This window comes from Nannobrachium achirus (genome assembly GCF_963921795.1).
Source record: "Nannobrachium achirus genome assembly, chromosome: 5".
NCBI lineage: Eukaryota > Metazoa > Chordata > Actinopteri > Myctophiformes > Myctophidae > Nannobrachium > Nannobrachium achirus.
Window position 1 is genome coordinate 27,419,460 of NC_137814.1, and position 22,500 is coordinate 27,441,959.

At 43.9% G+C, this 22,500-nt stretch overlaps 2 protein-coding genes across 2 annotated transcripts in view; both read right to left on the reverse strand.

Moving 5' to 3' along the window:
• Nucleotides 1-22,500, reverse strand: part of LOC308284765 (histone H3.2) — a gene marked incomplete at its 3' end in the record, with an annotated part of 219,755 nt that overhangs the window by 48,754 nt on the left and 148,501 nt on the right. The window lies entirely within an intron of this gene.
• LOC308284622 (angiopoietin-related protein 3-like) lies at nucleotides 2,541-7,514 on the reverse strand. The gene is made up of 7 exons (XM_080725304.1): nucleotides 6,912-7,514; nucleotides 6,300-6,410; nucleotides 5,645-5,747; nucleotides 5,257-5,373; nucleotides 4,915-5,010; nucleotides 4,133-4,405; nucleotides 2,541-3,635 (listed from the first exon to the last, which is right to left on the reverse strand). Exons 1-7 carry the CDS (start codon nucleotides 7,437-7,439, stop codon nucleotides 3,412-3,414), a joined length of 1,452 nt encoding a protein of 483 aa, XP_080581430.1. The 5' UTR covers nucleotides 7,440-7,514; the 3' UTR covers nucleotides 2,541-3,411.

Genomic DNA, 22,500 nt, shown 5'->3' on the forward strand with positions numbered 1-22,500 from the left:
GCATCAACTGCAATACACACACACACACACACACACACACACACACACACACACACACAGCTCCACTTCACACGGGTGTGATTTTTTCTTCTTTATTTAAAAATCACACCCGTGTGAAGTGGAGCTGTGTGTGTGTGTGTGTGTGTGTGTGTGTGTGTGTGTGTGTGTGTGTGTGTGTGTGTGGATCATGTGTACCGATTTTTGTGACATTTGAAGAAAATATGTAGGAAAAGGAGCAAAAAGTGTGTTTTGGAGAAAATTCAAGATGGCGGAAAATCTATCATGGCGCAAATGGGCGTGGCCTATATGGGGAGATGCGTCATGACCCAAGGAATCCAGGGAAAAAATATTTTTAATTTTCCGACCTACGGTTCAAGAGTTACAGGCCAAAACGTAAAGTGGGGTGTTATGGCGCCACCATGCGGCCAAATGACACAATTATTTTTTATTTAATCCTTGAAATCATTATGAACCTCCCCTCCAAGTCTTGAAACTCTAGCCCCTATGGTTTGCGAGAGACAAATAATTGAATGTGAGTTTTTGCGATTCCCATTATAAGTCAATGGGGAAAATTAATTCACTAATAAATTAATATCAATTAAACTATTGAACCTTTCTCTTAGCAAGTTACTAGCCCACGATTCCCGAGTAAGCCGGTCGATTTGACATATGGCGCGAGTGTGTGGTGGCAAAACTGTGGGACTAGTAGCGTGCCGAAGTTTAGGAAGTTCAGGCTACATACACACAGACACACACACAGACAGACAGACAGACCCACACAGCCACGTATAGGGAGCCTGTGTTTCACACAGCTCCAAAAATGTGGTTTGTATTTGGTGTGGACAGCCCCTTAATACTCAGTAGAGACAGAAGCATCTGTCTTTGGAAATGTTAGGATTTCTTTATTTATCTTCTCCTAAAATAGGGATACCAGGATGAAAGTGGTTAAACTTTGGGCAGCCATAGCTGAATGGGTATAAAGGCTGTCTGGGCTCCAGTCTACCCAGCCCCCTAAGCCCAGGTCTATGTCAAAGTGTCCCTGGGCAAAACATAACTGCTCCCCGAGCTCTGTATTAATAGTGCCCATTGCTCCTAATAGTTAGGATGGGTAAATACAGATGACAAATTGAATGTACTGCATGTGCAAATGTACAGTGATAAAAGATTCCCCAAAGGCGTGGGGACTTTAGGCTAAACACAAGATAACATAACTTTGGACGTAGTCTTGAAGTGTTGTGTCCTTTTGAACAAGACACTGTTCAAGTGATTATTGCGACCGAAGGTCGCAGTTTTGTATGTAAAACGGCACATCATGTCTCCGTCCGTCCGGACGTGTACACTTTTTTACAGTCTAGCGCCTTCCAGATGGTACGTGGTTGCCGCGGGGGCTCCAGTCCCGGGAGGATCAGCGGGGACTGTGCTGCGGTGATACACAAACACACTCGCTCAGCGAGTAAACGCTGCGCAGTATTTCACAAAGATGAACACAATCCAACAAAGATGAACACAATCCATCTCTTGCCACCCGCGAGCGCATGCACAAACAAGCACGTGCGCTTGCCTCGCCGCCTCTAAACTTCTCTGCGCGCCCAAAATATCCGCCTGCCTCTCATTGAAAATGAATGACTAGGACGCGGTGACCGTGTACAGTCTGGAAGGCACTTATGGGTTTGCCGCTCTGACATCACTGTGATGTCAGGGGAACCACACGAACCCTTACTAGTCATTATATACTGTAGCGTATGTGTATTGTGTATATCATATTATAACATATCTGTACACCTACCTGATGAAAGTCTGAATAAAGAACAACATTGACTGGTAGATCGGGTAAAACCGGAGGGTCAGTGATGAATCTGTAATTAATACAGATTTCTTACCATAGAAAGTGAGGAATAATAATGTATAGGCCTACTGTCTTCAAAACTGCAAAAAAGCAATGAGATCAACCAGATGGAACAGTGCTGCCCTCTAGAGTATATTAAAGGGCATTGCTTATAAGAACACTTTTTACATTTTGCATCACACTTCTATTTTCTACATAATGACCCAGGCAAAATACTCATTCTATTACCAATCTTATGTTGACAATGCTCAGTGCTACACTCAGGAATCTGAAGTAATGGGCTAACTATTACTATAGGAAGTCTGCTCTGTAGTAATAGTAAGCACAATGACTCATTAACCAGACACTGCCATTGATTTTTTTTTACGACCTTGGCGTAGAAATGAAGTGGTGTTTGTTGTTTTCAGGTCAAGGATGAATAACATGCTGCCATGCTACTATTCACGGTCAATGCTCCAGTGCTGACAAAGGTACAACATGTCCCTGACCAATCCTACCCCACTAAGTCCACAGTAAATTGACATCTCATAACAGAAGACTAGAGTTAATGAATGACATGTTATGTCAGTTAGTTTTGATGGATTTTGCAACAACCAAAAAATAAACTAAATGACGAAAACGTGCATTCACCGCCTTCAAATAGCAACATTTTAAGTTCTTGTGACCAAAGTAAGCATTAGCATTTCAAAAATAATTAAGTTAATAATTCAACTTTTTATTATTGTATCAAAAATATGATATTTACAACAAATGCTTGTATGCAGAGAGTCCATGTGACTCATGTGCATTCTGTTCCAACAAATAACCTCTTCAACTGAGTGGAAATATGTGAGGACTCAGTCGTCTTAATCCCTCCGACCACATTTCAACATCTTTCAAAGATCTCTCTGAGGTCTCCGTTCATCCGGATGAGTTCGTCTGAGAGCTTTACGGCGGTCACGGGGACAAACCTTCCTTTCGCTTGTTCTCTTGGGCTTGCTGGCTTTGTATTTAGGACAGAAATTCCACTAAGAAGTCGTACAGCTGACTCAATATTCTGTGTGGACTGCCTTTAATCTTAGCCCTACAGAGATTTGACAGCGCCAGGAAAATGTTCTCTTCCCTATCAATCTTTCCATGCCTTAATACTGTATGTACGTACATCACAGCTGCCCACGTGTCCCTCTGCCATGGTGGGACAGTGCTGTGCATGTTAATTAGGGTGTTTCTTGCATGCATCATGATTATGGATTCCCCAGCTGCGAGGGTTTCCATGGTCTATGGATGCCGACTGTTATTATAGTTGTTATTGTCCTTCCTGAACATCTCTGTCTGTCTGTCTGTCTGTCTGTCTGTCTGTCTGTCTGTCTGTCTGTCTGTCTGTCTCTCTCCCTGTCTCTCTCAAACAACCCAACTGGTTGAGTTTTTTCTTTCCTTTTCTTCTATTGTCTTGACCTGCTCTATAAGTGTCATGAGATGCTGTGATCATGTTGTGATTGGTGCTTTGTAGTCTAGATAAAACCTGACTTGACTCTACCGAGTCAAGTTTCTTAGGGTAATTTACGTTGATCTTCGGCGATGACGGTTCAGATAAAGTTGCCTGTGTCAGTGGAGGCTGGAGTTGTAGCAACGGCGGGGCGTCGGGCAGACGCAGGGCCGATGGACATCTGGGTATGGCGAAGGGAGTAGGACGTCCTCCGGCTCGGCCGCCACTGGATGCCCCTCCTGCGCTCCGAGCGCCCCTTTGGCCTGATGTGCGTGTACCTCCCGTTCAAGTTAGTGTCTCCACAGGCATTGAACCACCAGCCGCCTGGGGAAGTGACATAAATGCCGTGCATGCAGTACAGGCACAAGCAGTTGGAGAACAAGCTTGGTCAGTATCACGTACTGTACAGTACCTTCACAGCAAAGCATCACATTAAATGACTTTTACTGCAGTGTTCAGTAAGGGTCTGAAGGTAAAAATGTAAAAAAGAAAATAATTTGATAGTGAAAATAGTTGGCATTATTTTTGGTGAGTGACAAAGTGGTAAGACAAGCTTCAAGGGGTTTAAGGGTTCACAAAACCTTGTATGTGTAAAACCGTTCGTTTTGTATTTGTCATTTTAAAAATCATTTACACAAGTGAAAATAGCTGATCTGCTAGCACAAAGTTGTGTGCTTGTAGATCGTCTATTTTCACTAGTTTTGTGCGACAGTTGTATGGTGAAGAAGGGCTTTACTTCATGAGAAAACGTACACATTTTAAACTTGGAGATGCAAGGTTTCTGCCCGACAGTGACGATAATAGAGTAAAAGTCCTTCTACCTGTGTAGTCGAGTGCGCAGTTGAAGTCCTGGTGGTTGTCGTTGTCCCTGTCCTTGGTGGAGAACCTCATGCCCGTGTGGTTGATCATGGCGTCGGGCAGGTCCCCGGACGGCTGCGTCAGGTGGATGGTGTAGCCGCTGGCGGGGCCCTCCAGAGAGAAGCTGTACTCAATGAAGCGTCTGCCTTGTCTCCAGTCCTCCAGCTGGATGTGGAGAAGACGATCTCCGTCCGACGCCAGGGAGTAGATCTTCTTCAGACCCAGCCAAAACTCACCTGGAATAACAAAAGGTTCCTTGTCATTTATTTATTTATCATTTATGGCGGTGGTTCTCAAAATCATCAGGCCACGATCCCCAAAAAATTCATATTTTAACTGGCGACCCCCCCACCCTGACGAGCACTAAGAGTTGAGGCATTACATTTTGTATAACACGGTCCTATTGCTGGCTATCTTCACATATTCTGCCTTTAATATTTGACAATATGGCCAATGTTGATTTTGTTTTCCTCATTTATGGAAGTTTAAGATCCTTTTAAAACATTGGCAAATACCTTCTATACACTTAAACTTTATGTTTGTTTACTGTTGAGTGAGAAAACAACATTGCACATTAAGCTAATCATCTGGGGACCCCCCAAAAAATGATTTGGGGACCCTCCTGGGTGTCCCCAGACTCCCGACCCACAGGTTGAGATACCACTGATTTATGGTAAGAATCTTGTGTCATGTACTGTAAGCATTAAAAATAATCATATGAAACTTTGATCTTCCGGCCATTGACCTTGAAAGTCCCCAAATCCGTTTTCATATCCTTCCCAGGTCTGATCAAAGTTCACTGACCCGTCCTTCCTCCTCTGAATGACTGTTGAACCACCATCTGAATGGAGAGAAAAAAAGGACAGACCAGCTTAAACAGAGTGTCATAATATCATTATACACAGGTCTATACAGTACTTCACTGACCGGGATCCCCAGACCCCTGCTCTACATCAAATCTCTTCAACAAAAATAGGCAATTTACAAGCTCACATTTTCAGCGAATGCTTTCCCCACGATAACAGAAAACAGTGGTTAAAGTGTGATGTTGACTGTATTTTAAGCATGTGTTTTTGTGAGGTTTCACCTTGGGTCATATCACAGTAGACCATGAACCCTTCATGTCCCTTGGGCCTGATGGCATAGATACCACTCAGTCGCTCACCTCTGTCGAACAGATCGCTGCAGTCTGACGGCAGACTCACTAGACACGTAACACACACACACACACACACACACACACACACACACACACACACACACACACACACACACACACACACACACACACACACACACACACACACACACACACACACACACACACACACACACACACACACAAAGCTCACAAAATAAGCCATACCTTTTTTTTTAACTGTGACCTCTTGATATTGATTAAACGTCTGTTGTCACTCAATGTTTTTTTTTCTTTATTATTATTGTTTTGGAGAATGCATTCTGAATGAACTTACCATTCATTTCTGTTGACAGAAAAGGAGTCAGGGTGGGTGTTTCAGAGACAGAGATGTCAGTCATCCTCTCTACCGTCTCTTGGACAAGTGTGTTGGAAGGGAGCTGGAGACGATAATCGTTATAGGACCACAACACTTTAGTTTATGGCCATTTTTATTGACATCAACAGTTCTCTAAATTAAAAGCAGAGTTTCAACATTTAGTTTTAAAGTTGCTCAGCAAAAGCAAAACCATTCCAAACGTTCTCACAGTTCTTTACATTGAGCTTTGGGGAAAATGCTAATCTTTATTACGATATAACCTAATTCAATTGTCTGAGGTGGCTGGACAAAAAAAATCTTTTCTGCAATTTGTTCTGCTAAAGGCTTAAATTGTAAGTGAATCATGCATTTGGAATCTACCGTAATAATATTAAGAAGCCACGTACATGATAATGACAAGTGAAAAATAAAATAAAATAGCTGGATAACACAGAAGCCTCTTTTTGACAAGGAGTGTCCTTTAACCACTTTCACCCTGCAACATGTTGTGAGCTCATAGATCGGCTATTATTTGCTATTATGGAACATTTTAGAATAAGGTTTTAAGCATAAAGAAGGACTTGAGAGATCAAGCATAAGCACAACAATGCTTAATAAAACAATGAATGAGTACCTTCTCCTCCAGGATCTTGATTTTCATTCTCTGGTGGTTAAGTTGTTCACTCTGTTCCTTTACTGCTCTCAGCAGGTCAATGATGCTCTGCTCCTGAGTTTGACTCAACTCCTGATCAATACACAAAGAAATATGTTAATAAATACTCTAGCAAGACTATTGCAATAGGGTCAGTAATTATGCTATGGTTATTAAAACAACATCACAGTCCTATACAAATGTTTAGGTATACATTTATATAAATGTATACATTTTATAAATTATAGATTTGCCTTTAACAATAAATGAACCAAATAAAATAAATACATAAATCAACTTGGTTTAAGTGTATCATGATCCATATTTTAACCTGTTGTCTCATCTTTTTTTAATGCTTATTGTATTGTTATTTAAGCAAAGGCAGAGGAGCTTCAACAGAGCCTTTGGCTATTTCAGAGGCAAAACGGTATCAGAGTCACAGACTCTTTAGTTCACCAACTTATCGGCAACAACTGTTTTCATCAGCCCTGATCTTTATTTGTGTTTAAGCTCCACTAGTCTGTCACAACTTTGGGTGTGCGGCATTCTGCTTTTCTGCAGTAAATGCTGTTCCTGGTGATGGCAGTGACTCACCCGGAGGGCGGTGATCTCTTCCAGCTGTTGGCTGCTCACCATGCCCTGAGACAGGCTTCTCACCCTCTGCTCCAGTCCTCCCACCGTGCTCTGCAGCTGCCTGCGCTCCTGCAGGATGTTCTCCACCTTGTAACTGATCTCCAAAGACTGGTTCTTCAACTGGTCGTTGTTGGCCTTCAGCACCACCGTGGTCTTTTTCAGCTCCTCTTCCTCCTCTTTTATCTCGCTGGCCATGTTGGACAGCTGGTTGAAGTAGTAGTCAAAGTTGTTGAGCTTCTGAAAGATGTCGTTGATCTGCCCCTTGGTCTTGTGGACAAACTCCCGGAGGCTCTGGCCCAACTGGAGGAGGCCGTTCGCCAGCAGGCGCACGTCGTCGAGGCCCGCGAAGCGGGAGCGAGATTCAACGGGAGCCTCGGGCTGAGCCTCGGGCTGAGCCTCGGGCTGAGGAAGAGGCTCCGCTGAGCCGCCACAGAGGACAGAGGCCCAAACAGCCATGGTGACAAACACGAGAGTTAGAGTCAGCTTCATTGTTGGCTGTAATTCAGCTTTTGCTTCAAAAGCTCTGTGATGTTGTCAAGACAGCCAGTCCTCTCTCTGTTCCTCTCGGTGTAAAGGACACCGCTGGACAAAGACCCTGGGCTTTTTATAAGCTGCCTGGACCCATTTCAATCATTAACCTGTCCGATCGGTCACATCTGTTTTTAGGATATTGCTTCCTGCCTGCCCTGCCAGTGACCTAGTGGCTGAAAATATGACACACTGACTGGGCTCACCGGGGCCCACTGGTGGTCCGTGAGGATATTGCAAGTGGGCCCTCAAATAATTGCCAAAAAGACTTTATTGATAATATATATTTTTTTTTAAATAAATTGTATTCTTTCTTTCAAATTAGTTGTGATATGGATAAATAGGAACTCAAAGTATACTGCATTAGTTCCATTGTTTAAAGCCGGAATACAATCAATTATCATTCAAAAGGAGGCAGGGTGGCACAGTCGGTAGTGCTGTCGCCTCACAGCTAGAAGGTCCTGGGTTCGATTCCCGCTGGGGACGCTGTGGGTGATTGGGGTGTGTTCTCTCCTCTGCGTCATCAGCGCCCACACCTAGGTGGGGTTGGTGAAAGGGCCTTTCTGTTTGGAGTTTGCATGTTCTCCCCGTGTCTCCTAGGGTAGATACACTCACAAAAACATGCAGTAATCCTGGTCTCTAAAATGCCTCCCCCTATACAGCCGTGCGCCTGATGGAGGGGAAAGGAACTGGTTGAAATAACGTGTTCTTCCACGCGCTACATCAACCCAGGGAAGCTCCCCTGTCAGGCGATAATAAGCAGCTCACTCCTCATGCACTGAAGGAAGCATGAGCTCAGTTCAGGGCCCTCCCCAGGCGTGGCAGAGGGAGAGCATTGCCTAGCTTAGGCAATTGGCACTGGGTGAAAAAATGGGTTGCAAAATCAAATGCACGTGGTCCAACCATCAGATCACTTGCCGTTATATAAGTGATCAGTGGGTGGGCCGCGAACACATAGGAGATTTTCAAGTATCGTATTCACAAATATTCCGGGATATACTTGGACTACTGGCAGTGTGCGAAAGAAATGGCGCTGATCGATCCAGTGGTTTGGGAGTCAGTGCACAAGTTATATAGTAACTGGTTTATTTTTAAACTCAACAATGACCCAGTTTACATCCGCCTCATAAACCGCACTCTTCCGGAAAGCATTCCTGGATTACGGAAGTTGGTCGTCTACTAGGCTAGTTTACATCAGTATTGATTAGGAAACTTGATGTTACAACTTTCTTGCTTTTGAACTTTTTGTCTCATTTGTTATTTTAGTCAGAGAAGAACCAATTGTGTGTCAAATGTTACTATAGGTTAATCAAATATAAAATATGTGGGCCCCTCCTCTGTCCTCAGCAGTGGTTCAAAAAACCCAGGGGCTGGATTTGACATGCAAATACATGGACAGGTTACTTTAGGTTACAGACTGTAAATCCTGTATGATGAAATGTCTGACTCTACAGGTATAGGGTGCCCGGCTGCCCGCTGGCCTAGCGGTCCAGGTGCATACCATATAGGCTCTGATGCCTGACAGCATGTCGCAGGTTTGAATACCTATCCCGACAACCTTTGCTGCATGTCACTCCCTGTCTCTCTCCCCGTTTCCTGTCAGTCTACTGTCCTATCAATAAAGGCATATATACATTTATTTCTGCCTTTTTTATTGATAGTGAACAGTAGTCTGACAGGAAATGGGGAGAGAGAGATGGGGAGTGACACGCAGCAAAGGTCGCCGGGATCGGGAGTCAAACCAGGCGGTTAGACATGCCGCAGAGGGCCTGTGTTTGCGTGCTGTGCCCACCTGACTGTCTGTTGTGGAGTAGCACACAACAGGGGGACGAGGAGGTAAAACTTTGATTGGCGCTGAGGTTAATCTGTCCTTGCTTTCCTCATTCCACAAACAGCACACTCATTCACATATTACATACCCTCAGAACTAATGAACTATGCCAACCTCCTCACCCCTGACAAAGACCAAGCACCTTGGGGTGACAGGCCCTCCCACCCTCTGTGGAACTCACTGCATGCAAGTCACATTCACTCCACCCCTTCAAAGATGTATGCAAAACACACATTTTCAAGTATTTTCTGTATCTCTCTCTCTTCCCCCTGATATGCACCTGCATGCTCTTCTTAGTGGGATTAATAGGCATGGACTCATGGACTCATCCATGAGGGGTGGAATCTTTCTTCTTCCTGAACTATTCTGGATCAGAGCCAACTTGAAAATGTTGAAAGCATTCAGCAGCATTGTCAGTGTGTTAAGTGGCCACATTTGTGGGCTCTTGACTTCGCTGACAACCAATTACTACACAGGCTAAAACTGACAGGCTCAACAACTTTGCCTGACAGGTTGGGCTCAGCCTCAGCATCAACACCTCCAAAACACCAGTAATGTATGTGAACTCTGTTCACACAACATGCATCCTAACGGCCGGGCTACACCAGAAAACGTGTTCGTACAGTATGCTTGCGCTGTCTGTTCATATGCAAAAATCCCCTGGCTACACCAAGGAGGGAGTATATGTGCGGGAGACCAGGGAGTCTGTATACAAAACGCATACGTGCACGTACAAAATAGAACCAATCCTATTTTAGGGAATGCGTATCCGGGGTTCACGCTATCCGTGAGCCTGGTGTAGCCGGCTGAATTGATATACATTGGATCTTTCCAATTAGTTAGGGAAAGTTAGCATATTGCTAGACCAATCTGGGAACTAAATCTAAATCACTAGCTTTCTTCACAAATGTGTTCATAAAGGTGTCTACTATCACCTCTGAACTTTGTCAAACCCAACTCCCTTGACATACTTTGTGGGAGCCAATCAAAGTTGGGGGTATCGGGATACCCAGGGCCTGGGATTAAAGGGGGAAAAATAAAACTATGGCCAATATGAACGTATGAGGTGTGTAATTAGGGTATTGTTGGGCTGCTGAATCCATTTCAACCATTAGTTATCAGTAAAAATGACTCCTTGGCCATAAAAAAGGCCTAATTGGCTAAGGCTTAGCCAATCATGTCATTCGAGTTCACCTGTGTCCCGTTAGTCCCCATGTTTTAAACCCTGTGTTTGAGTGTTCCTTGTCAGATTTTATCATGTTATCCGAGTGTGTCATTATGTGTGCTTACCCAATACCCACCTGATCTTGAATAGTTTTCATGAATTCAAACCCTACCTTTTTTTTTATTGCAAATATTATATGTCTCATGGACACACAAAAGTAGGTGTGGCCTATTTTATGGCCAACGAGTCATTTTAACTGAAAACTAATGGTTGGAATGGATTCAGAAGCCCAAAAATACCCAAATTACACACCTCATATGTTCATATATTGGCAATTTTTAATTTTTTTCCCCTTTAATCCCAGGCCCTCGGGATACCCAATAACTTTGATTGGCTCCCACAAAGTATGTCAAGGGAGTTGGGTTTGGCAAAGTTCAGAGGTGATAGTAGACACCTTTATGAACACATTTGTGAAGAAAGCTAGTGATTTAGATTTAGTTCCCAGATTGGTCTAGCAATAGGCTAACTTTCCTGTACTAAATGTATATCATTAAAGGTTAACGGTGAGCCACTGGAGTTTGTGTAAAGCCCTATTCAGACACAGTGTGTGTTGTGTGTGTGAGCGCACGCATCCCATTCATTTCCAACGGAGAATTGCGTGCAGCCCGTCTAGCGTGATACAGCAAAATTCAGGCTGAACTTACGCTGACAAGGACAGATCTAATTTGAATGAAGTTCATCTCAACCAATATTATTCAAATCTTGTGCGTGTGTGAGCTCTTGAAGCCACTAAAATCAGCGCGGCTCTGTGTGTAGGTATGGCTGTGGGGAATGACAGGGAAGTGATTCAACAGAGTGACTGTCAATCAACAACAGCCGAGACGAACTGGAGACGCACAGAATGTGTTCGAATATCGAAGGTTTTCCTAATATCGCCCAGCCTTACATCTGAGCCATCCATTGTGAACACTTCCATTTTTATGTCTGATTTGGCCACTTACCAGCTCTCTGAACCATACAGCAGAACAGATTTGACATTGCTGTTACCGGTATGTACCGTAGGAGCACCTTCGTTTTTAAGGCTGAATGCTTAGACCTCCAGATGGAACGGGGTTGGTAGAAGGTATCCTGAGCCTTTCCCAACCTTGCTTTGATGTATTTTTGGGCTACACTGTCCTTACTGATGAGGCTGCCGAGGTGAATTAATTCTTAACCGGTGTTCACACCAAGAACAAATGCACGCAGTCTAATGCTGCGTTCAGATGGGCTCAGGCAAGCGGTAGACGGCAAACGGCACCACCTGCTGGACGGTACGGCAAGGTAGAACAAAATATGCCCGACGGAACGGTCCGGCAACATTAATTAATTATTTAAAGCGCTCGCGCAAAATGAAAACGCGCGCTGCGGTGGTTGAGGTGGCTCCATGCTGCTCTCTCTGCTACTGCTGGCTGATGTGTGTTCTGTGTGTGTTGGCGCTCTGCTCGAATTTGTCCCGTGAGATGGAGCTACGTAACATCCGGTTCCAGATTCCGTCCTGCACCACGGTAAAAAGATAAATTAATTTAACTTTGAACGGCACGTCTGCCGTTTACCGTCACCGGTTTCGACTGCCGGACTACTGTACCGTTTGCCGTTCTACTCCCGTCCACTAAAATGACTTCCGGTTTGCCGTCTACCGCTTGCCTGAGCCCATCTGAACGCAGCATTAGACTGCGTGCATTTGTTCTTGGTGTGAACACCGGTTAAGAATTAATTCACCTCGGCAGCCTCATCAGTAAGGACAGTGTAGCCCAAAAATACATCAAAGCAAGGTTGGGAAAGGCTCAGGATACCTTCTACCAACCCCGTTCCATCTGGAGGTCTAAGCATTCAGCCTTAAAAATGAAGGTGCTCCTACGGTACATACCGGTAACAGCAATGTCAAATCTGTTCTGCTGTATGGTTCAGAGAGCTGGTAAGTGGCCAAATCAGACATAAAAATGGAAGTGTTCACAATGGATGGCTCAGATGTAAGGCTGGGCGATATTAGGAAAACCTTCGATATTCGATAACGTTGTTGAATACCTCGATATCGATATTACTCACGATATTAGTAAAAACAATTCCATTATATAGTTTTTAATGTTTTTCTGCTTTAGGTCCACTGCCTGCCTAACCCAGATAATGAATAGCATATCCATGCATGCACACTGCACATACACATAGAATAAAGAAATTAAATGCCTTATTTCCATTTTCCAACAATGGTTTTATTGAAATAACCACACCTGGTTACAGACGGGCTGCTTTTTTTGCATGTGCTACGTGCATGTGTGTCTGTTAATTAATTTGACACATACACCAATACGTCATTTCCAGCGGTCTTTGTCGATATGTATACCTCGCATGTTGATAATGTAATTTTTTGATATATTGCCCAGCCTTACTCAGACGAATATGCCAGATCTTTTGACCTACCAAAATCTCTAACCATCAAATATACAAGAAAACAGGCATCCCCAAGGCAATCCCACACTGATGTTTTGAGATGAATATGACATATGCCGAGAATGGAGAATGATCACAAAAGATGGGTGCCACCAGGCAAAAGAAAACCTGGAGGTTCCAGAATCGCCTGGCACAGTTCTGTGACAGGCTGTGACAATACTAATTTTCGCCCCCTCTAGCCCCCTCTAGCCCCCCCCCTGGAGCCGCCACTGATGCTGCCAAGGACCAGGTTAAGAGGAGTAAGTGAGTAAGTATAAGTATTCATCCATGAGTTGAGTTGATGCACTTCTCTACTCTCTCCTCTGTTAAATTTTAACTGGCTATACTTGAGATGAACCTCCGAGTGTGGACACAGCAAACACAGCCCTCACCTCACCTCTGTCTCCAGCTGGGGGCCCATGAGGCTATGGTCTGCATGTCATGTGCGTGCTACTGCTGCTTTCATCAAGCCAAATGTGAAAATGGACCATCATTCTAATCTAGGTCGATTGAGGCCTTGATGAGCGACAATGGGGGCGTGTGTTTGGCCGGATGGAGCACAAGGGGGTGTGTGTTTAATCAAAGGTGGATGGCATGGTAGGCTACTGTTTGCGTGTGCGTATGTGTGTGTCAGCAAAAGTGATCACACGTGCCTTAATTTGTCATCTGCTTTGAATGAGTGTCAATCAACTATGCTATTTGCTGTATCTGTGCCAAGGGAGATTTATCCAATCGTTATTGCCTGTTAATACTCGAAAGGACATTGCCATTATCAACAACCGGTAAATGTCTGATTCTGGCTAGAGAAATAAAGTTCAGACCTACAGTAAAGGTTCAGTTGAATGGGTAACAGGATATTCTGTAGTCTCTCTTCAGGTCACGTAACTTGTCGCAACAATGCTATTTAGGAAAAAATATGTTGGACCACACAATAGTTGTCTTGTTTTAATAAAAGTACAGTGTAAATACGTCAGCTTAGTGTTTCAGGCTTCTGATATTAGATAGAGTCAACACAGTTGTTAAAGGTCTGTGACCTTCTGGTCAACAGGAGGTTCTAGATTCATAGGTCAATGTTACATGACTACAGTACATAGTAGTGTGTAGCCTATTGGCTCCCGGGCTACAGTCAAAATGGCTAGCAGTTAGTGTTATATAACAGACATTGAATGGGGAAGAGGTCTGCGGTGAGGGGCTATTGGATACAATAAACCCCAGGACAGAAATCCACTCGTCCGAGACAATTCGCCATCCTGGCCCCCAAACTGTGGAATAAACTCCCTGTCGCACTTATAGCACTCGCCTACCCTCAATGACCACACATTAGGTTTTATGTAAAGTGTTTTACTGATTAGGTGCTTGATCTACCTACGTTATTGTTTTCTATGCAATTGATGTTGATGTATTACCTTGCTTATTGTATTGATGTATTACCTTGCTTATTGTAAGTCGCTCTGGATTAAGAGCGTCTGCTAAATGCCTAAACTGTAAACTGTAATTATAAGAGAAATCTTTCCATTTGTTTTGTATGAGACAACTATAACATGAATGTTCAATTCAAGTCCAATTTCTTAATGAGCCACAAAATAAAGTGATGACCCCTCATTTGATAATAATAATTAATGTACCTTGGATCTCTGTATTTCAACTTTTCTTAGATATTTAAATTGAAAGTGAAAGTGGTTAAGTGTGTCTATGGTTTTTATACATTTTAAACCAATGAAGAGTATTAAGAAGAGCTTGTTTGACTAAATAATAACTACATAGGATCCATTGGAACACACATTCTTTCCCCCCAAATTCCTGATAACATTATGACTCTATATAACGTTTGTTACAGGAAGGCCTGTAGTCATCAGCAATATTAACCTTACAGAGGTTAGGCAAGGGTTGGATTGAGGGCTAAGCTCCATGTCCAGGGGGTGTACATCATGGCTGGGGGATGTACCTGTTGCCATAGCCCTGCTATGGGCCACATGGCTTGGCAAGGCTTACTTACGGTATACAGTGGTTATATTTTCCACAAGGAGGCAGGAGGCCTCCACAAATGACACTATATGAGCGTGGCATAGAATGAGGTGCATTGCACAGGACCTGCCTCTCTCTTCACTTCACTTTGTGTGGCTTCAGAAATGATCTTTATAGCTTAATAACAACCCACATTATCTGGTCAACGTTGATCTTATTAGCAAATTACAATCCAAATTAATACCCCCTCCATCTTTAACCTCATTACTTTCATTTCATAACAGTAAATCTGCCGCTTCAAGTTGACCAGATTTTCAGCTGTTTGGCCAAGTGTTCTGTCTTTATGCAACAGCGTGTGGTCAGTCAGTCAGCAGTCCTTTGGTCCAATAAAGGCTATTTCTTTCCCCCTCTTCCTCCCCACTGGTTCAACCACAATCCCTCTCGGAGTCAGTTTTCTGCTCACAGCAATGGAAAAGGAGCGTTTCTGGCTAATTCCTTTTCCATCCGTGTTATGAACACGGTGGAAGCAGAAGGCAGCGGTTGCAGCTCACTTGCAGTCAAATCTGTGCGTAATGGATTTGCTATGAATATCTTCCGCCGTCGTGTAACTGTACTGTATGTGGCTCAGTCGCGCCGGTAAACTCATTTGGGTGTTCCCGCCGGGGCCGGCAGTGTTGGACAAAGTATTTACTTGAGTAAATACTGAAGTATTCAAAACTACAAATTACAGATTATGTTTTCTTTCCAAAAGTATGTGTGTGTGTGTATATATATATATCTATAGTGCAAAACGCAGATCTACTGTACAAGCACATTATGAGTTTGTAGTTATTTCACTACCTTTAAATGTAGTGGTTAATTACCGTAATTACATATTTTTGTAAGTTTGGGTCCCAAGTGTCCCTTCCTATAAATGTAGTTGAATCAAAATATCTATTTGAAATATAGCGGAGTGAAAGTCATGAGCTTGCAGAATAAATAAATAATGCGGGCTGGAGAGTTTTTTTGGATCTGCCGTATTTAAGGAGGGCATCTCGTCTCTGACTGCAGGGAAATGTAGTATTTCTCTTGGCCAGAGCGTATAAACAGAACCCCCAAACACACACAGAGGAAATGAGACAGAGTCTGCAAGGAGAGAGGAAAATATAAGGGAAATAATCTGATGCAGGAGTGTAAACACACACAGTTGGAGAGAGAACCCATGGAGGAAGAAACATACCAGGTTAGAAATAGTCCTGTTATAGCCGGGGAGCCACAGGCCCAAAAGCTCAAAGAATAGGATGTTACCTGTGATGTCATGACATACTTTTAATTTTTGTTTTTTCTATTAATTTGGTCATCAAGGTCCACAGAATGAGAGGCCTGCTCTGCCGGAAATCCTGCGAAAAAAAGTTATGGCCATTTGTATATTCACTCCATCGACTTCAATATAAAGGAAAGAAACACACCAAAAAAAATATGCTTTAAGTAGCATGTGAGGGGTCAAACTAGGGATTCTTGATGATTCTGAATCCATTGCAAGCATTTGTTTTGCATGAAAAACATTCCTTGGGCTAGAAAACTGACCAAAATAACGGTGAAAAGTGATGACTCATCACTTTTCACAGGTTTGAGAGGCTGAAATCTAGCCCAAGGAATGTTTTTCATGCAAAACAAATGCTTGCAATGGATTCAGAATCATGAAGAACCCTTAGTTTGACCCCTCACATGCTACTTTTTTTGGTGTGTTTTTTTCCAGTATAGTGAAGTCAATGGGAAACTTTTTTTCGCAGGATTTCCGGCAGAGCAGGCCTCTCATTCTGTGTACCTTATTGACCAAATTGATAGGACAAACAAAAATTTGGAGTATGTCATGACATCACAGGTCCTCTCTCATTTTGGCCCAGTGGCTCCCCGGCTATTACAGGAAAAAAAACTAGACGTACACGTACACGTACACATGCACGCACGCACGCACGCACGCACGCACGCACGCACGCACGCACGCACACACACACACACACACACACACACACACACACACACACACACACACACACACACACACACACACACACACACACACACACACAAACACACACTCTAACAGAAGTGGTTCTTAAAAGAGGGGTTCCAAATGGACAAATGGAGTCTGTAACACTGTAACTCTGAGCATGTACGAACGGAACCAAATGGTTCCATTCGTACACTCAGCGTTATGGGAGGTCCCTTGAAAATGAAACGCTTGAGAACCACTGCTCGTGTATGCGTCCCCCTCCTGCCCCTCATGACGTCCATAGAAACTAGTGGCAGGCTGTCATGCAAACGCAAGTATCACATCAGAGCGCTGCAGCAGAGGTCTGGTCCTGGGGGGTCTGGAAATGGATCCATGAAGAATGAAAGCTATGCCCTGAGAGAATGAAGCCCCATGGATGCCACCCGCTCCCCGCGCCCCTCCACCCCTCTGCTTGATTACTAGGGGACAGACAGACAGGGAGAGCAGAGCACATAGCACAGGGTAGGGTTACAGTGTGTGTGTGTGTGTGTGTGTGTGTGTGTGTGTGTGTGTGTGTGTGTGTGTGTGTGTGTGTGTGTGTGTGTGTGTGTGTGTGTGTGTGTGGTGGGTGCGCTAACATGTGTCATGATGAGAGAGACAGCCGCTTAACAGACAGAGAGAGAGAGAGAGAGAGAGGGGGGTTTTATACCAAGTCACGTGAACGCTGTAAATATTGTTACCATTTGTTTCCAAGTTTATCCCAAGCTAACCTTTCCTATACATGCATAGAACTATTTCTGACAGCACATGCACTTTTACTATAGTTGCAATGCAGCTCTGTTTACACATTTCTTCATTTCAGGGGGCAAATCATTAAGGTTGAATAGACTTTATTGACAAGAATGGAAGCATACAATATAACAGCAGCAGAGATATAAGCAATATAGATGAGCCATACAATGAGCATCCTATAGCCTAAGCAGCAGCAATGGATATAGCATAAACTAGACTACATGCGGAACATTAAGATGGCCATGGATTCGACCTTCGGATCATAGTGCCGCGTCCACGATAAATGATAAAGCTATTATCGTATTATCGTGACTGAAGCTCTCCGCGGTCACATGATCCGAGACCCCACGCAAGGGAAAGCCTAATCCTGAGGTGGAAGTTGGGGACGGAGGTGGGGCGCTGAGTTTGGCAACTGAACACTGAACAGGTTAGTACCCTTGATATATTCTGAGTAGGGGGGGGCGGAATATAAGACTCCGCCCACCTGGGGCGCGCCGCCAACCTCTGAGATCTCCCCCCTGAACTGGCTACGTCATTCTTCCTGCGCTCTATTTCTTTTTGTGCATGCATTTAGTTTTCTCTGTTTTGTTCCATTTTTGCTTTGACAGTGTAAACGTATGTTTTCTGATGCCAATAAAGCCCTTTTGAAAGAAAAACATTGAAAATTGAGAGAGAGAGAGAGAGAGAGAGAGAGAGAGAGAGAGAGACAGAGACAGAGAGTAAGTATTGAACTGGTTAACATGGTATGGGGTTGTGGTGCAGTACGGCTGGAGTGTTGTAAAGTGACTGTGGTTAACGCAGCCTCCATAACCTTCAGGTTAGCGGGACAGGTATTATTTTGAAAACACACTCACCATCACCATGGGCCTTCAATGAGCCTCTGCCCACCCACTGCCCCTCCTCCCTGGGTGGCTGGTTCTTCTGCCAAGCCCTACTGGCTGTGTCTTACAGCGCTGGGCGTGGGTTGTTGCAGTGCAGGCTCCCACTTCTCGCTCTCATTGGCCCAGGAGTCGAGAGGGAGTGTTCGTCCGTGACAACAAGCCCCTCCCTCCCCACCCCACGCTTTTTTACACACAACAACCCAGCCTGTGTTATGGCAAGGACTTCACACTGGCATTTAGACCAAACAGCCTCGGCATGCCACTCTCTCTGACGGAACCTCCCTCCAGAGACAGACAGACAGATAGCTGACAGTCAGTCAGTCAGTCAGTCAGTCAGTCAGTCAGTCAGTCAGACAGACAGACAGACAGACAGACAGATAGGCTGACAGACAGTCAGACAGATAGGCTGACAGACAGTCAGACAGACAGACAGACAGACAGACAGACAGACAGACAGACAGACAGACAGACAGACAGACAGACAGACAGACAGACAGACGAATGGGCAGACAGGCAGGCAGAGAACACCAACAGGGCTGAACTCAGCCTCAGGATTCTCTGACAAACACACACTCACACACAAGACTGAGACAAGGTAGAGGACAGACATCCTAAGGTAAGCACAGGATTTGATTTAATACTCTTTTTTCTCTCCCTCTCTCTCCCTGCGTGACGAAAGAACAAACCTCCTGTTGAACTGAATTATTGTCTCTGTGTTGAATGTTGACCTTGGAGATCCTGGCCAGTCTGATCTGACGTCAGAATCAGAAGGAAAAATCCACACAACAACCGCATTAATCTAACTAAAATGTCTGGTGAATACCGATGTTGAATACAAATCAAATCATTTTGACTTTCATCGATCAATAAATGTCTGATTATTTATTTAAAAAAATCACTGCATGAAAACATCTAGAAATAAAATAAAAAACACCAACAGAACCTCCCAACAAAATGCACACATGCATGCTCACGTGCACACACACACACGCGTGCGTGCGTGCACGCAAGCTGACTGGCAGCCCACTTTCTATTTTAACCTTGCCAGGTTAAAATACCATGCCTTTCTTCCTTGCTGGAATCCCCCGGCAGGCAGGCAGCTGTTTCATCCTATGGGCTTTGGCTCTGCGTACCGCGCGGGTTCAGACTCTAGATGCCACAGAGCAACAATAGCCTTGCTGCTACTGGAAGACGACCAGGACATCTATCTAAATGGTCAGAATTCTCTGGACAAAGAACACAGGAATGCTCCAGACAGAGAGAGAGAGAGAGAGAGAGAGAGAGAGAGCCTGGGGAATTTCTAGGAAGTGTGGATGGAGAGAGTGAGAGAAACGTGTGAGAGTCTCGGAGAGAGAAGAATAAGAATAAAGAGAGAGATTAAAGTACAAGTAGTTGGCTTTGGCTCCGTAACTGCATGGCTCCAAACAGAAGACAAGGTTTTAGAGTTATGTGCTGGAATGAAAACCACAGTGTGTGCAGCCAACGCTGGAAAGGAATCACTTTTCTGAGAACAGGGCAGAGAGATGACAGCCATATGGACGGACATACGTACATACTTTAGAGCAGTGGTTCTCAAACTTTTTTCATGTCAAGGGCCCCCAAATTGACACATGCCCGCCGACCCCCATCAGAAAATATATTTCAGGGGACCCCCATAAGAGAAGATTTATACGGCTCTAGCATAGATTCACAAACCATTTATATTTCAAGGACCCCCAGTTTGACATTCATTATAGGCTTATTATATAATATTATATTATAGGCCCCCATTTAATGGCATTTTAATCTCTGGGACACCAATTTATATTGTAAAATCAATGTTGGAATTTGTACACTCTCTGAGTTACAGACCCATAACGGTCCATTTGGTTCCTAACTATCATTTAGCTGGGGACCCTCTGGAGCTCCCTCAAAGACCCCTGGGGGTCCCTCAAGGACCCCACTTTGAGAACCACTGCTTTAGAGACAGACAGCTTGGACATGGACGCACAGAGTGAGAGAGATGGACACGACAGACTGACCTGTAAGGGAACTCTAGCTCTCAAAACTCAAATATTTATTTCAAGGACCGCCATAACTCTGAGAGTGCACGAATGGAATCAAATGGACCCTTATGGGTCGGTTCCATCTGTACGCTCTCAGAGTTACCTGTAAGTGTCCATTTGGAACCCCCTAAAGGAACCTAGGAGTCCCTGGACCCCACTTTGAGAAGCACTGCTCTAGAGAGCCTACACCTACCGGTAGTTTGCACTTCTAAGCTTTGCATCTCATGTTCAGGTCATGACTTGAGGAAGTTGGTGGTCTCCAGTTTTAGAACTCTGAGCATTTACACGTTCTAGTAGAGAGCACTGGTGCCCCATAAAGTATTTATTTCCCAATGACAGGGGGAGCAAACCTCCATCCACATGATTGATCATCTACAACCAAATGCCCCTTTTCCCCTCTGTAAAATAGTTCCCAGAGGGGCTGTACAAATATTCAACAAGGACTGATGTTGCCATCAATTAACTTAAGTGCTTTAGTTTTTCAATGAATGTAAATGTATTTCTGCAAGTATTACTGTATACTGTAAGAGCCAAACAGTTTGGTTTCTGTTTTTTTTTTTTTTTTTTTTTTTTTTTCCCTTGTCCCTTGTTTATCTGAGGTAGCCGGTGTTTAACATGTCTCCTGTGGAATGGAAGCCTGTGTCATAAGTTCACATTTCATCTGTGGTTTTAGTGAAAGATTGCTTGCAGAGACAGAGATGATTGGGTTCGCTGGGTTTATGGTGATGCGGGGAGAAAGGAGAAAGGCCCTGTGCGAGTGCGTGACGCATCTCTCCGGGCAGAACAGGAAATCACAGGCCAAAGTCCACGGATGAAGGAGAATCGCCACTCTCGGAATAATGCAGACTTCCTCCTCATCCAAAGGCCTTTGAAGTGGGGCTACGGATTTAGTGGGATAAAAGGGAAACCTTGATGTAGGGGGAAAAAAAGAAAGTAATTTGCCTTGAGAGGGTCGACTTTTGGATCGGGCTCAGTGTTGGGATAGTGCTGCAGCGTTGCATTGGTAGGTAGGGGCCTATTTGGGGTTAAGTGAATGTTTCATGTTTCGTTTGGTGGGTTTCCTGTGAGGTGGGCCCCGCTGGTCTAAGTGGTGACAATTAAGACCTACGCCATGAGAATGTGGACAGAGAGAGGCGAAGAGTGTCGAGAGTTAGCGCTGGATCGCTTCTCCTGTGGTGGTATGGTCAGGAAGAAATGTGTGAGCAACTCTATATTTATGTGCAGTGGCGGAAAGTAGTCAAGTACTGTACTTTAAGCACTTTTACTTCACTTGACTATGTCCATGTGTTCAATACTTTATAATTCTACGCTACATTTTTGAAGCAAATAGTGTACTTTTTACTCCACTACAATTTGAAAACGTACGTCTCTAGTTACTTTGTAGATTTGGATTATTATTACAAAACACACGTTAACAGACAACTTAAGGGCTATTAAATACTTTATCTATCTGAAAATAGACGATCTAAGCTCACAAAACACGTTTCAGTTGATGCCAATAATGTTGTAGTCTACTTCTAGGTCCAATTTTGAATACAGGACTTTTACTTGAACTTACTTTATAGAGTATTTCTACATTGTGGTGTTGCTTTTAATCTGAGCACTTTTCTTCCACCGCTGTATATGTGCGAGGCGCAGAGGAGGTGTTGTCTGCTACAGCAGTTCATGGTTTGGATGCCTATATCAGTTTGTTTTTCTGAGGAAAGGCTGTACAAACAGTCTAAAAATGAATACCTCAAACTCATAAACACAATATAACCATTTTGGAAAGTGTAGTAAAGCCTCACTCAGTATCTTCTAAACACAGAGGCTGCAGTACAGGTACTATACTGTACAGTATGTCAAACAATCATTTCATCTCTGTCGGGTGGAAACCTCATATGTCCAAAACTGTTACGTTTC

Excerpts from the sequence above, each read along its gene's own strand:
- LOC308284622 (XM_080725304.1), bottom strand. The coding sequence starts at position 7,439 with ATGAAGCTGACTCTAACTCTCGTGTTTGTCACCATGGCTGTTTGGGCC. Across the intron at positions 6,411-6,911 it reads AAGAGATCACCGCCCTCCGG|GAGTTGAGTCAAACTCAGGA; the intron begins GTGAGTCACTGC and ends TGTATTGATCAG. Across the intron at positions 3,636-4,132 it reads CTGCGCACTCGACTACACAG|GCGGCTGGTGGTTCAATGCC; the intron begins GTAGAAGGACTT and ends TCACTTCCCCAG.